This window comes from Pseudopipra pipra, chromosome 3 (assembly GCF_036250125.1).
Source record: "Pseudopipra pipra isolate bDixPip1 chromosome 3, bDixPip1.hap1, whole genome shotgun sequence".
Taxonomy (NCBI): Eukaryota; Metazoa; Chordata; class Aves; order Passeriformes; family Pipridae; genus Pseudopipra; species Pseudopipra pipra.
This window is the reverse complement of record NC_087551.1, coordinates 89334836-89351804: the sequence shown is the minus strand read 5'-3', so window position 1 is coordinate 89351804 and position 16969 is coordinate 89334836. Positions and strand designations below refer to the sequence as shown.

General features: G+C 34.4%; 1 protein-coding gene across 1 annotated transcript in view; it reads right to left on the bottom strand.

Annotated features, from left to right (window-relative positions):
• EYS (eyes shut homolog) overlaps positions 1–16969 on the bottom strand; it is an 863631-nt gene that overhangs the window by 536364 nt on the left and 310298 nt on the right. Inside the window, exons 16-19 of the mRNA XM_064650232.1 lie at positions 13283–13405; positions 11435–11548; positions 10180–10293; positions 9617–9730 (exon numbers count right to left, since the gene is read on the bottom strand). Of these exons, the coding sequence (XP_064506302.1) occupies positions 9617–9730; positions 10180–10293; positions 11435–11548; positions 13283–13405 (465 nt within the window). The remainder of the gene's footprint in view (positions 1–9616; positions 9731–10179; positions 10294–11434; positions 11549–13282; positions 13406–16969) is intronic.

Below are 16969 nucleotides of genomic sequence, written 5' to 3'. Positions count from 1 at the left end.
AAGTATATTTTCTTAGATATTTCCTATGTTTTATTTCTTTCCATAATCAAATCCTAGAATTAGCTCAGTTGGTTGGAGCATGGTGCTAATAATGCCAATGATGCAGGTCTGATCCCTGAATGAGCCATTCACTTCAGAGTTGAACTCAATGATCCTTGTGGGCTCCTTTCCAACTCAGAATATTATGTGATTCTATGATCATAATGTCACTACAGTAGCACTGTTTCAGACATTATCTTTCCAAGATGAACTAAGTAAATTAAATACCATACAATAAAAATAAAAATGTGTTTAATTATGGGAGGTAATCCAGTATATGAAGGCACTATAAGGCTAACTAACAACATCCCCCAACTACCCACACCAAAAAATAAAAATTAAAAAAAAAAAAAATCCCTGCCCTCAATCTATATGCAACTTACTGTTTTTCTCAAGATTCTTCTTTTGAAATTAATGTTTTGATCACTTCAGAGAAACGTGCTTTTGTTTTCATCAACTTTATACAGCTCAGTACCTCTCACTCCTTTTCACTAAGAAAAGGCTTTGATAGCATAAAATCCCAGGAACACTAATGAGCAAGAAGTGAGATGCCTAAAATTTGAGTTCCCTGCAACTCTAAATATTAAATGTCTTAATGCTAAATATAAGATTATTAAGAGTTCAAAACTTTGAGGAGTTTAGATGTACCTCTAAGCTTGCCATTATTTTACAAAGTAGCTGCTTAGTTTGATCTGCTTTGTGGCATATGAAGAGAAAATACCTCCACAACTGAGATGATTAAATGCTAGTAAATGTACATTAAAAAAACCAGAAGTACCATAGAAGTGGATTGGAAGAAAAAGAAAAAAAGTGAAGCATGCATATATTGATATTACTTGAAATTAAGCTGAGTATTATCATAACAGTTTAAAAACATAGCAAATGTTTTCTTACAGTTCAAATTTGTAGCAAATTCATTCTTTTTCTTGGAATGCAAATTCTACTTTCCATGAAAGGAATTGCTTTATGATTCTCTATATAATCAGTGAAAAGGTATTTTCTGTGAAATCCATACTAACTGAAAATCATATGTTTGTTTTGTTTTCTAAGGGAAGGATGTTTGAAAAGGAATACTTAGCACTTTCCAAGTAAAAAACATTTTGTTAATTGTATATGATAATGCAGAGCATGCAACAATGGTGAAGCAGAATATGAGGAAGACCCACACCACAAACTTTAAAATTAAAATCACACAGAGATGCACATATTATTGCTCCATACCTGTATAAATTTCTGTAAAAATAGAGAAAATCAGAAGTTTAATATATTATTTAAGTACCTTTTTTCTTCAAAATATACAAGTTTATAATGATTAAACAATAAAGATATGTCTCTGTCCACATCTGTGAATTTCATATTTCAACACAAAAACATGTTTCACTCTTTCTCAGAAAACAAAAGAATTCTACTACTACTAAGGAAAACAATTAATGAAAATTTATTTCCTAGTGAAATATATGGGTATGCTTTTCATTCTTTATCTTATCTAAATCAGCATTCAACTGAAATTAAGAGTATGTGTGGAAAATTTACGGAAAACTTTTATCAAACTCAATTTTTCCTTATGGCCTAGGACCTGTGTGTGTCATTTTGAGTTATAGTAATGGTTACCTTTAGTTCAGGTAGTCAAACCATTCTGTGTTTTGAGATTCCATTTTCATTTTCTTAAAATTGGACAGATATTATTTAGAGCAGCTGATATCAAGATTATAATTGATCACTTTTGTTTGTGTACACCATAAATAGGCCACTCTGTGGAAAAATAAAGCTACAAACATTTATTTCCAAAGCCAAAAAAACCATTCTGAAATTTGGTAAACTTTTCTTTGAGCAACAGCAATGTCCTCATAATTTGTAGAGCAACCAGGGAAAAGGTAACCACGTTTTAAGTGTGAAAAACTGTGATTTGCACATGCTTTCTAGAAAGCTAAGGGACAGACTTTTATTTTTAATGAATATATCTTGTATCATCTACATTACTTAAATCTGCTCTCTGTAACAGAGATCTCGTACACCATTCTCACAGAATGATGGATGAAATTCAAACCCCTTATCAGATATAGATGACTGGATTTACACCTGCAGTATTCCCAGAGTAATCATGGCTGTAAAGGCTTAGAAATTCTTTCTTGTGGATCAAGATGTGTCCCAAGGTGGAAACTAAAAGCAGAGTTGAAACTACAGCATGTACCTCACTGAATTTATGTGGACAGAGTTCGCAAACAGGGCTTTTAGAGATGCCTTTGTGTTTTCAGTGCTGTTCTGGAAGGCCATGGGTCTCCTACAGATCTTGTCATATATACCAGACCCTTGTGGATATCTAACATACCCAAGAGCTTCTCAATTGACACTAGAAATGACTAGGAAAAAGACTTGGTCTCTGAATTGTTTATTTTTTGGAGACAGAAGCAGCTGTCAATACAAAAACCAATAGAAATATCGGAGAAAATTGTCAAAGTCCTGCAGTGACTTCTTATGTGCATCAACAGCAAGTCCTGGCTCATACTGATTCCTGTTTAGGCATTGCATAACCTTCTTTATTGGCCTGAGGATATGCATTTTCTAGGTAATATGCCACAAACGTGGCCACTCTGCTTCTCTTCCCTAAAAAAGCTCCTATGTGATGCAGAGTGCCCTTCATATATCAATGCATTTGGTTGCATTTTTCCCCTAAATAAAATTTTATTTGACTGTTCATTGTCAAGAGAGTGGAAAAAACAGATAAAACCCGATGTTGAACAGGATGTAGTGTTTTATGGTGTAACACAGAGATATGCTACAAAGAGGCACAGGTCTTGTAAACCTGCCTTTTTGCATGGGTCTTGGAACAGGAAAGACTGAGGTTTGGTCTATGAGCACTGGAAAAGTAATAGCTCCATTATCTCTATTCTAGTTTTTTTGCCTTCATGAGCACTTACATTTCTTACTTATTATTTGTTTTGTAATTAGCTGTTCCCATAATAGAATGTCCTGTGCTGAAAACTCCATTATCACTCTTGTTTTTCAACAGACTTAAGCATTTTTTTTTCTGCTGAGTTGCCTTTCTTACTAGTTTGCTTTCTTTTGCAACATGTTTAATGGTCAATTACCATTTTTGCTTTAATCTTAATTGGAACACATTTGGAGACATGTTTCATTAAGGCTGCCACAAATAAGTAGACATTTCCTCAGAACTGAATTTCAATTTTCCTCTACAATTGCATATATTTCATTAAAAAGGTCATACCTATTAGCAACACCTAGACCAAATACATACAGTACCTTTTTTTAAACAAGTCATGTAATAATTTGGATCAAATGATAAAAGTCTTTGCTACATTTAGTAAAAACAAGTTACTAAACAGCTGAGGTTTTTTTTCTTTTTTTTTTTTTTAAGAAAAAAAATCATGTCAATTCTTACAGAACTATTACATATTAAATACACAGTCTCTAACTGAAATGAGCATTTTAATGCTTTCTTTCTCCCTGAGCTTTCTTCGGGAATAGCAGAATACCGGCTCAGTCAATGGGTCACAGAAATTTTCTTAGTTAGTTTCATCTTTGCCTTAAATACTGGTGTAGAAAATGTGGAAAATTTGCGGTTCTGGTGTGATAGTGCAAGATCTGTTGTTAGCTATCAATAATAAAAAAGGAGAATAAAGAAGCCTTATACGTTTTACTTTATCTTCCGTAAAAATGAGCTGGTCTAGGAATTGCAGTGGGATCATTCAACTTTTTACATGCTAAGAATGCTGAAAAGCAGCATGCATGACACAGAGACAAACTCATTTTGCTACACTCTCAGCAAGGACTGATGTCTAATAGTTGTGACTAACTCCATTGATGTGGCTGGGTGATACATAAAAATGTTGGCACTTCAAAGCTGTGAACAGTAAGGTTGCATTTATTACTATGGACCTGACTGTTAGAAGAATATTTGAATATGCCTCAAAACAACAAAACCACCAATATGAACAGCATGGATATAAATATAGATATTTACTAATTGCAGTGCTCTTGAAAACATTTGAATTTTTAATGGAACAAGACACTATTTCCTGATAGAGCCATTGGAGTTTTCATTCTACCTTCCATGAAGCTTTAGGACCTCTAAATTTAGAGATACAGCCTCACCGTATGTTTCTCACAAGTTCTGCTTTCTGCTGAAGCACTTAATATCAATTCTATAATAACTGCAATTTCATTATAGAAAGGCTCCAATTGTAGAATCAATATATTAATAGAAAAGTTATTATAATAACTCCACACCTAAGATAGTGTAATGCAATCAAACTCATAACAGTAATAATATTAAAATCTTGATTTGTCCTGCAGCCAAATCAAGTTTACCTTCCTTCTCCCAGTTCCAATTGTCACTTTGTCAGTAGGGAATGCAACAGCTGATTCCTTCTCGGTTTCTGAACTTAACTTCAGAACGTCCACTGCTAAAAAATGTTCTATGTACATGACTATACTTGTTGTACCTCAGTTATGATAGAAAACAGGTGGAGGAGGGAGATATTTCTAAAAAGAGTAGAATATTTGCAGGTACTAATATATTACAACCAAGCAGATGCAACTATACCAGAAATATACTGAGGTTAAATCCTGTATGTAAAGAACATTACACTGCAGTATACATAAGCAGCAGCAAGCATGGCAAATTGCATTTCAGCTTTTGTGTGAAGTGTAATAATGTTTTGTACTATACAAGTTACTGGCAGAACACTAGTGAAAGCAGACAGAAACAGAGAATTGGACTTTTATAACTGGACTGTCATTTTTGATTAATTAGAACACGTTCACAAACACATACAGTACTTCCAGCATAGGCAACTATTATAAATGGCAAAAGCATATTATACAAATCTGGATGCTATTTTTTTTCTCCATTTAACCTTAGTCACAGGCTCAGTGAGGCTCAGTAACTTCTAGGATTTCTGTGTGGGTTTACATAGGAATCTCATTCTGTAACCTGGTATAGATTTTCCTTCGTTAATCAAATTTTGAGCTTTTCCAAAACAAGGTCAAAAGAGTTATGGTGTAAAAGTATTTGGACTTTGAAGTTCATTTTTCATATCTTATCAGGACTACAGGTAAAACTCAATGATTTTAGAAAACAGAAAATCAATTTGCTCCTCCACAGGACAAGGACTTTGGAGGAAATAGGATGAAAATACTTCAGTTATCATATTTAGTAATTAGAAAATTATTAGAAGTTGACAAGGATGTTATTTCATATCTGAATTATGCCTAGATGGACTGTTAGTACACTCAAGGTGTTCATCTAAACATTTGAGAAAAGTCAAAGGTAACAATTTCAGTGGCAAAAATTCCAATGAAATACTAAAATATATAGAAAGGCCAGTGATTTACACTAGCTGTGGGGAAACCTTCTCTCAGAGGAACACTAATGGAGAAGAATATATTAATTTTGTCACCATGTTACACCAGCAGCATCAGAAGATATACTTCTCCAGTGCTCTCCATGCAATAACTTTACCATGGAAATTGGATTTTCTAAAAAAAGTTTTGTGCCCACAAGAAAAGTAAATCCTCATTCAGATATGATGCTTGAAGAGTTAATTTGCACAGCCTGGACTGTGGGCATTTGAAGAAAGATATATAACACTGCCCAAGCATCATTTTCCTTAAAAGCCTTGGATGTCTTCCAGTATTCTGTGGAAGCCAATGGAATGAGTTAAAACATTTTGTCAAAGTAGACAAATCTATGCTTTAAAAAAACCAATAAAACAAACCCACTGCACCTCCCAAGAAAAATACAAGAAAACATGAGTGCACAGAAATATTTTAATTAAATTTCTATGACTTTTCTTATTCATATAAGATTAATGTAACAGTTTGTGAAAATTTATTAAAATAAAAAAGTAAACATTCAGGACATCAAAAAGTTTGCGGCACATAAAAACAAGTAGTACCTATACTTGCTCTCAATAGACTTGAAATGTGAAGAAAGTAAAAATTTTTTCCTTTTAAAAACAAGAGGAAATCAAGGGGAAGCAAAAATAAAATGGAAAAATCAAAACTTCCTGGTCATAATCATCCACAGTCTCCTTGTCAAAATGAACAAATGAGAATAGTCAAGAAAATAAAGAAGAAAACGAGATAAACATATAGAAACCAGTTTCTACACATAGAATCAATTTCTAGCTCAGTCTGACAGGCTACCTTTCGTAAGAATGCACCTGAATGTCCACATCATGCTCTGTATTCCATATTTCTCCATTCAGTATATTAGAGGTCTGTTCTACACTTCCTGATCAACTGGTAAATGTTCCTAATATATTACACGTTCCTAGTAGTAAAGCATGCCCTTCAAGTCAGATTTTGTGATTAGAGAATCAAATCTTTGCAATATATTATGGAAATACAACTTCAGATTGTTTTCCAAGTAAATGACAGCATTCATAATAGAGCATTTATGGTTTTCCACTGAGAATATCGCAAGCAAGAAAATCTGTGAAAATACTTAAAAGTACAACAGGTGTTCCTACATAACTTCTACCATTAACATCATATATGTACTTTCTTAACAAAGCAATTCTGTGATCTGTAATTAGTGCACACAAAGCTATTCATTACAGTAACCTGAATGTATTCACACAGTTAAAAAGCATAGTTTAACTAACCATTATATTGGCTTACTGTGAATCTCTTATAGACTACATTTACAGCAGTTTAATACTAAATAAACAGATGGTGTGAGACTGAGGTAGAGTTTTCATATGACACTAAATCTTCTTTTATTTATACCAACGTAAATCTAGGTAACATCAGTATAAGAATTTGATCTTGGAAGGTGTTGAGTAGAGCTATAAACCAGTGAACAGTCTCAGACATGCTATACCAAGAATATTATCATAGAATAGAATATAATATAGAATAATTTAGGTTGGAAAAGACGCCCAAGATCATCGAGTCCAACCTTTGAACAATCACCAGCTTGTCAACTAAACCATAGTACTAAGTACCATGTCCAGTCATTTCTTCAACACGTCCAGGGAGGGCAACTCCACCGCTTCCCTGGACAGCCCATTCCAATGCTTAAACACCCTTTCAGTGAAGAAATTCTTCCTGATGTCCAACATGAACCTCCCCTGGCACAGCTTGAGGCCATTTCCTCTTGTCCTGTCACTAGTTACCTGGGAGAAGAGGCTGACCCCCACCTTGCTACAACCACCTTTCAAGTAGTTGTAGAGAGTGATAAGGTCTTCTCTGAGCCTCCTCTTGTCCAGGCTAAAAAATCCCAATTCCCTCAGTTGCTCTTCATATCACTTACTCTCCATAACCTTCCCCAGCTCATTGCCTTTCTCTTGACACGCTTTAGCACCTCGATGTTTTTCTTGTAGTGAGGGGCCTAGAACTGGACACAGTACTCAAGATGTCACCTCATTAGTGCTGAGTACAGCGGGACAGTCCTGCTGACCACACTATTTCATACAGGCCAGGATGCCATTGGCCTTCTTGGCCACTTGGACACACTGGTGGCTCATGTTCAGCTGGCTGTTGATCAGAGCCCCCAGGTCCATCTCTGCCAGGCAGCTTCCCAGCCCCTCTGCCCCCAGACTGTAGCACTGCCTGGGGTTGTTTTGACCCAAGTGCAGGACCCAGCACTTGGCCTTATTGAACCACATACCATTAGCCTTGGCCCATTGATCCACTGCATCCAGATCCCTCTGAAGAGCCTTCCTACCTTTCACCCACCTTGGTGTCATCTGCAAACTGACTGAGGGTGCCCTCGATCCCCTCATCCAGATCATCAATAAAGATATTAAACAGGATTGACCCCAACACTGAGCCCTGGGGAACTGCACTAGTGACCAGCCACCAGCTGGATGTGGCTCCATTCACCACCACTCTCTGGACCTGACCATCCAGCCAGTTCTTAATCCTCCCAAGCCATGGGCTGAGAGCTTTTCCAGGAGAATACCATGGGAGATAATATAAAAGGCTTTACTGAAGTCCAGGTAGACAGTTCCGATCCACAGCCTTTCCCTCATCCACTGGGTGGGTCACCTGGTCATAAAAGGAGATCAGGTTGGTCAAGCAGGACTTCCCTTTCCTAAACCCATGATGACTGGGCCTGATCCCCTGGTTGCTCTGTATGTGCCACATGACGGCACTCAAGATGATCTCTTCCAAAACCTCATCAGGTATCAAAGTCAGGCTGACAGGCCTGTAGTTCCCTGAATCCTCCTTCCAACCCTTCTTGTAGATGGTTGTCCCACTGGCAAACCTCCAGTTTTCTGCAACCTTCGCATTTAGCCAGAACTGATGATAAATGATGGCAAGTTGCTTGGTGAGCTCTTCTGCCAGCTCCTGAGTATCCTCGAGTGGATCCCATCTGGCCCCATAGATTTGTGAGTGTCTAAGTGGCACAGCAGGTTATTAACTACTTTCTCCTGTTATGTTCTCAGAGGATCTCAGTTACATTTTATGAATCTTGCCAGCAGGGCTTAACATTTCCATTGAGAGTATGAGACACTGCTAGCTTCTTGAAGGTTGGCTACAGAAATCTTGACTTCTTACATTTTTAATTATTTACTTAAATATCTAAACGAATAACAAGCCTTCTGGAAATATGGCTTCTTTTGTAACAAGTACTTCAGAGACCAGTATTTCTAACCATGTACTGAAAACAATTTCACATCTTCCTGCACAGAGGCAATTCTGGTCCTGCAGTAGTCATTTACTTGTTATTGTACTAGGTTTTATTCAGTAGAACATAATTTAAAACTAATAAAAATGACAAACTAAATTTTGGCCATTAATTAAAATAATAAGAACAAACACGAGTGTTTGTTCACAAGCTCACGAATAAAAAATTTTATTCAAACATCTTACCTAAAAGGGAGAAGTTCTCTTGTTTCAATGTATCAAGAAAATTTCCTTTTAATGATTGTTCTGGAATCCTAAGTATGTTTCATTATATTGAACTGCTAAGGAAAAATGTGTTTCTATTTAATTTATAAATCAATAGGTGCTTTTAATTGACATTATCACTTGAACTAGATTTGCTCAAGAACATAACACACTTTATTTTAAATTATTTTAGCAGTGAGTATTTAAAATTTAATACCAAAATTTCTATGAAAAAGATGACAATAAACCTTGTAATTTAAATGTATTGCCTTTAAAATCATCAAAAGAAATAATCACACAGAGTTTCTGGATTCCAAGGGAGCTATAAATTACTTTCTAATAATGAAAAAGTAATTCAGAAAATGCCATGACCAATAAAATTAGAGAGAAAACTGTAGAGAAGAAACCAATCTTTGTGATGACAGTTTAATGGACATGTAGCTCTCATTTTGTAAGCAATCTTGTTCTGTTAATAAAGTGATTTTAAATTATCAATTTTTATTAATAAATAAACACACCTAGTAGATATATAAACAATGTTTCTTCACCTTACTTGCAACATAAGGCATATTTGGCTGGTTACCTTAAAAGCTTCGCTTGAGAAAATAAAGGACTAATAATGCTGTAGGAAGAGTGAAATGAGTTCAGACAATTGATAGAAATATTTTCTAAAGTTAATTATGTTTGCTTTCCCCTCTCCCTTGGTGTTCATTACCTTTAAACGGAGCCACACATTGGCAGAAATAATTACCAGGCTGGTCAATGCAGGTGGCTCCATTCTTGCAGGGAAATGAAGCACACTCATCTATATCTGTTTCACATCTTGCACCTTTGAAAAGATGAAAGATTTGAACACTTACTAAGACAATCAGGTGCCAATTCCAATTTATTTGTACCACAAAAATCTCAAGCAACTTGTGAAGAGAAGCTAACATACATCAGCCAAATAAAGAGCCACACTACTAATATCAGCATCCATTTAGCTTTTATCACCACAAATACATGACAACTTATTTCTGAGTTGCTAAATGGTAACTAATCTTCCCTGTTTGTGTAAGCTTTGAAGGGCTTTTTAAATGTGGACTAATTTGTCTTGTGCTATGTAGTTTATAGATGCAGTCAGAGTTCCAGTTTGTTGGAATGGAAATGAAACATTACACCAGGGTAGATAAAGAGAAATGAGAATAATACACAAGCAAATTAGTCAATAATGTCTTAATGGATGCTTTGTGGACTACCTCACTGTGGAAAACAAGGTTCACCATGAAAACAACTCACCAGTAAAGCCAGGTAGACAGATGCATTCATAGCCACCGATAAGGTCTGCACATGATGCATTATGAAAACATGGAGAAGAGTGGCATTCATTTATATTTGCTTCACAAGTTGTACCTGTACATATACAATTAGGGAAAGGGGAGAGAAGTTACTCCATAGCACATTTAGTTAAAAAACAAACATTAACTGAATATAGTCACATACTAGAATGTATTTTACATCCTTTTTATATTCATATTCAGGAATCTATAACAAACGTTCATCTTCTAAATGTTTAAGTTGTTCACTAATTTTTCAAAAATATTAAAAGTACGGTCATCAAATAGATTCCTAAGGCTTAAAGACAATTTTCCTGTTATATGAATATAGAAGAACAGAAAACAAATTACACTGAATATAATATACTGCACTACAGTGACATGAGAGGAAATATTTCTTGTGTTTATGATAAGGCAACAGAGGTACTCCCAGAAAATTGGAAAAGAAATCTGTTATAGATAAGAAGACAATTTATTCCAATTTAGACTATAGCTAAAACCCCCACATAACTACTCAAGTGTAAAAATACTTTATTGCTAATATTTCTCAGTGAACTTAATTTTTTATCATTTGAAGAATAAGTGAAAAATTACATCAAGTGCAAGGTTTGGGAGTTAAAGGAATTTTAAGAAACAAAAATGTGATAATTTATCTGAATATAAGTAGCAGTAGAAATGTAATGTTTTGCACTATGACATTTCAATTATGGATGATTAAAAATCCATGTTTAAAAAATGGTGCTCTAAAATGAAAATGGATACACTTTAAATTCTTGATCTGAGCTTAAAGCAAATAATAGCTGCAGATATTATTGGATCTACTTCTCAAAGTGATTAAATTTTTCATATGAACTGTACAAATATGCCAAAACCAAAACTTTTACCATACATTGTTTTTTTCCTCAATTCTATTGTATTAAAGCTGCCAAATGTTTAAAATCTTGCAGAAAAGAGTATCCCCTATTTGCAAAATTTCACAGAACCCCACAAATCTGTTTTCAACAGCCAGGCCACCAGTCAGCAGCAAACACTCAGATCCAGGCTATAATGAAAACAAAATAGATAATTTGGTCAAGATGCAGTTTCCCTAACTGACATGTTTATAACTTCAGATGATAACCATATAAGTATATATGCATCTTGTCCAGTATGTTAAAAAATTAGTGTAAAACTCAAAGTAGATTTACTAAGTTATAGTTCTGTGGATTTTTTAATACCTTCAAATCCATCCTGACAGATGCAACTGAAGGCATTCAGATGATCAACACAAGTAGCTCCATTGTGACAAGGGCCACTAAGACACTCATCCACTTCAATCTCGCAGTTATGACCTGGAAACAAGTTAAGGTTTCACTTCAGTAGGGACACACCACTTGTGAGTCACCAGGGCAAGCAGCAACAACAAAATGAAATAACTGAGGTTAGAGAATTTTTACCAATGAGCCATAAAATGTCTTTGGGGAATTCATTTCTTGGTGATTAAAGGCAAAAATAGAGTGTTGAACATAATGTTCAACAAAGATTGGATGAGAATTCTATAGATTAATTTATAGATGTAGTCAAAAATTCTCATATTTTTATATTTTAAGGGCAATAAAGCCTTGAGTTTTCCTAAAATATCACAAAAGTGTAAGTATGGTATCGAAGTCAAAATATTAAAATATCAATGTTTTCTCTAATATTATTTTTTAATTGATTTATTAATTTTTTATGAAGATCTCTATAGGAAATATTGGGAAAGATTTTCATTATGGACACATTTTCATTTTTTTTAAATTAATAATTAGCAAGTTATTGACACGTATTTCTAAATATATGAAGGAAAAAATATAGATGTTGATTTCTAGTTGTGAATGTTGTATCTAATATTTTTTTTTGGTCTTTGAGGTAGAAAAAAGCTGAGAAAGTATTTGCTTTTTGTATATGAATTATCCAAACAGCTAATAATGGCATCAAATTTATTATTACTTATGCCTAAAAGATAGGTAGAAACCTCCTGACTGCTTCAGAGGGGCTTTCAAGTTTTTGTTTGGCCTTAGAAAAAGTACACAATAAAAATACCAATCCACTGTTATTTAGATGCAGTATAAGAATTTAAATGAACATTTCAATAAAATAAGACCTCACAAAGAATTATCACAATACAATTTTATTTTATGTATCATGATAATAATAAACCAACCATAGAAACAGGCTATAGCATTTCATTACATTAAAGACATTTACATTACATTATGTAATATTACATAAATATTACAGCTATTAAATTACAGATTATTTCACTTAAATGGATACCTACAACAGGATGTGGAGCAAAAAGTTAAGAGGTATGAAGTCTACTCAGGATCTGAATTCCTCTGGTTGTCTGTGTCCTCCTTAACTATTGAGAGAGAGTGTAGTGTCATCTTACTATTGTTTTAAGAGCCCTGTCCAGGTCCCTGGAGTTAGACAGGATGCATCTGGGTTGCAGGGCTGATCTGACACTCAGGGAATTCCTACTGCCCTTGATTATTTCGTCATATAGCTGATCAAAAATATATGTCTCTGTATCTAGAAAGATTTTTTTTTTTTACACTGTAATCTGGAATTACCATGACAGTATGCTGACATAGCCAAACTAAGTTTAATCTAGTGAAATTAATGACAATGACATCCAGTGTATATTCAAAAATGAGTAGTTAAACCTGCTCAGGATCTTGGATGTACATTGGGCAGCTGACGCCCTTGTTACTGCAGACTTTTTGTTACAGAGAGCACGAAGAAGATGAATTAAGGCCAACTTGCATATGGCTGTGAGTTCAAATCACATCAATGCAAGACAGACACCATATCTAAAATAGTATAAATAATTACTGGAGTGGAAATAGTCCCTTGTAGTCAGTATTTTTTACAGCTGAATACTCTTACACAGTCAAGTACTTTTGTGTGTCAGGAAATAAAATTTTTTTCTGCCTGAATCAGAGGCACAGGCAGAAAAATCATATCTACTGCTACTTTTGAATAACCTTCTTTTCTCCAGTTTAGGACTAACTTAAACATGTTAAACAACACCACTTTGAACCCACCTATAAAGCCAGGTGCACAGAAACAAAGATAGCCATCCAATGTCTCTTTACAGATGCTGGAGGCTCCACATGGCTGTGATAGGCAGGCAGCAGCATCTGCTTCACAGAATTGACCAGTAAAACCTGATGAAAAATAGAGTAACAGACAACATAAGAAATTTACTATCACATTTATTCCTGAAAAACAGACAAGTGATAAACCAATTTACTATGTAATTTTCTGTTCTTATGTTTCAAAATCGTATTTAGTATAGGGTAAAATATTCTTGTCTCTTTGACAGTTTCAGTTTCATATACAAAGCAATTCTAAATGGAACAAAGTCGTAATGATAATGATAAAGTCAATGGTAAAGCAGTACTTGCAATAATAATGAAATGCATTCAAGACACAATGACTCTTCATGAGAATTAGATAGAATGTCAAATTCTTCAAGTGGTTTTACACAAAATTCCTATTTTTATTGATACATCAGTGAGCACATTGTTGATAAAAGTCTTCCCAGTTTTAGTATGGTGTTCTGTCACCACACTAAGAAAACATCCTATGTTTCTAAACGAGTAAAAAAAATAAATTGTCCCAATACATTCTCTTATAAAGCAGGTATTACAAGAACAGACATGTTTGGCAGCATATTGGTATTGATTTTTTGAACCAGTTAACTTGTAGTTAATAAGAAACTTAATCTTGTGAAAACTAAGCATCTGTGTTTCCTATTGAGGGGTATGTATGCACAACATTTAAAAAATAAATTTCAAAGATAAAACATTAAACTACATTTTACACTTTAGGTATATTGGCCATGATATAGTTTCTGAAGCCATCATCCAGTAAGAAAAATCATAATTTTCATTGATAACAGCTCCTTCATTTTTGAACATACACAATAAAAAATTGCAAGTATGTATTTGTTTCACTGAAAAAAAAATTCAAACAAAATAAAAGTAATTAATTGATATAAAACAATTGAAAAATCTATCCATGTGTGTGGCGCTAGTATCCAAGTTCTGAATATAACTGTGAAGTTTCAAATTTTAGACACTTTTTTTGTTACTTTAGTCATAAACCCTCAGTGACTTAAAGTATAAGAAGTATAATTTTCTGGTCTCCTATTAACTGAGTACTTAAAAATTTTCTAAGTATCTTTTGTACAACAAATATCAAAATAGACTGGACCAATTTATTATAATTTAACAAGTGCAGCATGGAAAGCCTCTAAAGATTTAAACCAGAGATTTGGTTCAGTGAGCTAAGCATTGTTAATTGCAATGTCTTACAAGCCAAGTCTGGCTGAAGATCTGAACTTCACATTTAATTTTAAAAAATATTTATAAAGTAATACCATGCTTCAGTAGCACAGGTATTGCCAGAACAGATTTTAGCATGCCATTGAGTTGCCCCATACCTGACTTTGTATTCGTCAATATTTTCGACAAAAAGGAGAAAAAGGAAGAGTCTTTGGTCAAAGATGTTCCAAAAAATCTGTGTTCCTACAGTATAATGTGATAGCTTTAAAAACCAAACACAACCTTGTTTTAATAGCATTTATTAAGTGCAGATTCAGAGTAAAAAAATATTACAAAATTTTCAAAGTTCAGTCCTGCTTGGACCTAGCATAGCATAGTCTTCAAATTAAGGAAATGTAAACTGTGCCGTTAGGGCATGACTGAAGAGCTCCTTATCTGGAAGTTTTTTTAGTTTTTGAACATCTTGTTACAAGAGGTAAGAGAGAAACTTCTGACCATCAGGGTAGATTGCCAGAACATGCTGCACTTTAGAAATTCTGGCTTGTAGAACAACCCTTTGAGGCATAAATACAAGACAATGCATATTAAAACTGCCATACACATGTAGTCACTTTGGTTTCTAAATCAGAAGATGCAGAAAGGTGTCTTCAAGCTGTTTCAATTCCTCCCTGAACACCAGCTGTGCAACATTCTCACGCAGCTGAAGTTTTCCTTCCTGTTGACTGCTATTAAAAATTTAAATTTCTCTCATTTTTGCCTTTGCAAATAGCTGCTAACATCTGCTTACTGAAGTACTATATAAAACTAATATAAAAAATTATGATAAAGTAGTAAAATGGAAACATTGATCAATGATGGTTATAGCTATACACAGATAGATATGTGTATAGCTGTTACGTGTGATTATGTGACTATCATCTAAGTAGAGATAATGAATATAGGAAAGCTAACACGTTTTTGCCCTTGACAAAATAAAAATGAATATTCATAATAATTTTACAGACTTGAAATAAAGTTCTTAATCTATGCATGTTTTTATTTCTGTGCCTTGAATTAATTATCAAAGTATTGCAACTCGTACAAATATATCTGAAGTTATTATATTAAGTTGAAGAACAAAGGGTGGTGGGTTCATGGCTCAGTTTTGATATTTAACATCTGGGTTTGAGTAAAGTTTCTCATCAAAACAGATTCAGATGCAGAACTTAAGAATACACTATTTCTTATAAAAAGAAATTATTTTTCTGCTACAGATACCCATTTACTCCATAAATTTAGATAATGGAAATTTAGCAACAGTTTAATTTTTTATTTTTTTTCCAGAAATGCCCTGTTTACAGTCTTGAGACATTTCTTTCTGACAAATCCAAATGACTCCTGACAAAGGTGGTTTTTACTAGTCAGACTATGACACAAGCTCTCTAGGGAGATCATTACACTGTGATCCATTCTGACATAGTCCAGCCACACAGTGATTCATGGCAATTTCACTACATGGCTCCTTATATTCTAGATGGCAGGTGCATCTGAAGCTATTAACTGAAACTTCACATTAAGGGTTATTGTCAGAGGCAGCAGGATTTGATATGCATTCATTCACTGTCATTGAACAAATACTACTTCTGGGAAAAAAGTTATATAGTTCCTGTTAGAATTACATCTAGGAAAAGCTTAAACAGACTGAAAGAAAGAAATGACAGAATTTAATTCATTATCATTAAGATTCATGCATACTAACGGGTTACTAATCTCTCCTTTTTTATACTGGGTATGACAATAATTACATACAAGCCATTTTATTAATTTAGCTTTTGGAATAGACTGATTACTACTGTTTTGTGTTATTCAGCACCTATAAGAATGAAATCCTACTTTTCCTTGGGTCCTCTAGAATTTCAAGCATAAAAATTGTTCTTATTGCAAAAATTTTACAGAATATAAAAATTTTAAAAAATGTGCCACCATTAACAGCATAAAAAAAAAATCATCACCTTTGCATGTGTATTGGGTTTGCATGGCCAGGTTTTGGTAGCAGGGGAGCTACAGAGGTGGCTTCTATCAGAAGCTGCTCAAAGCTTCCCCCACGTCCAACAGAGCCAACGCCATCCAGCTCCAGGACAGACCCCCTGCTGGGCAATGCCAAGCCAATCAGAGGTGGCCTCTGTGATAATATTTAAGAGGAAGAAAAGTTACCAGGTGTAATGGTGCTCAGAGGAGTGAAAATATGTGAGGAGAACAGTTTTGCTGACCACAAGGTCAGTGAAGGAGGGGGAGGAGGTGCTCCAGGCACCTCAGCTGAGGTTCCCCTGCAGTGACTTACATGTTGTTCTGTGGTAGTTTCATTGAGACAGTGTTCCCTATGTTTCCTTATAAAAATGTTAATGAACTCAAGATATACATAACCTACTTCTTCCTTATCCCAAACGTTTATTACCACCTAAC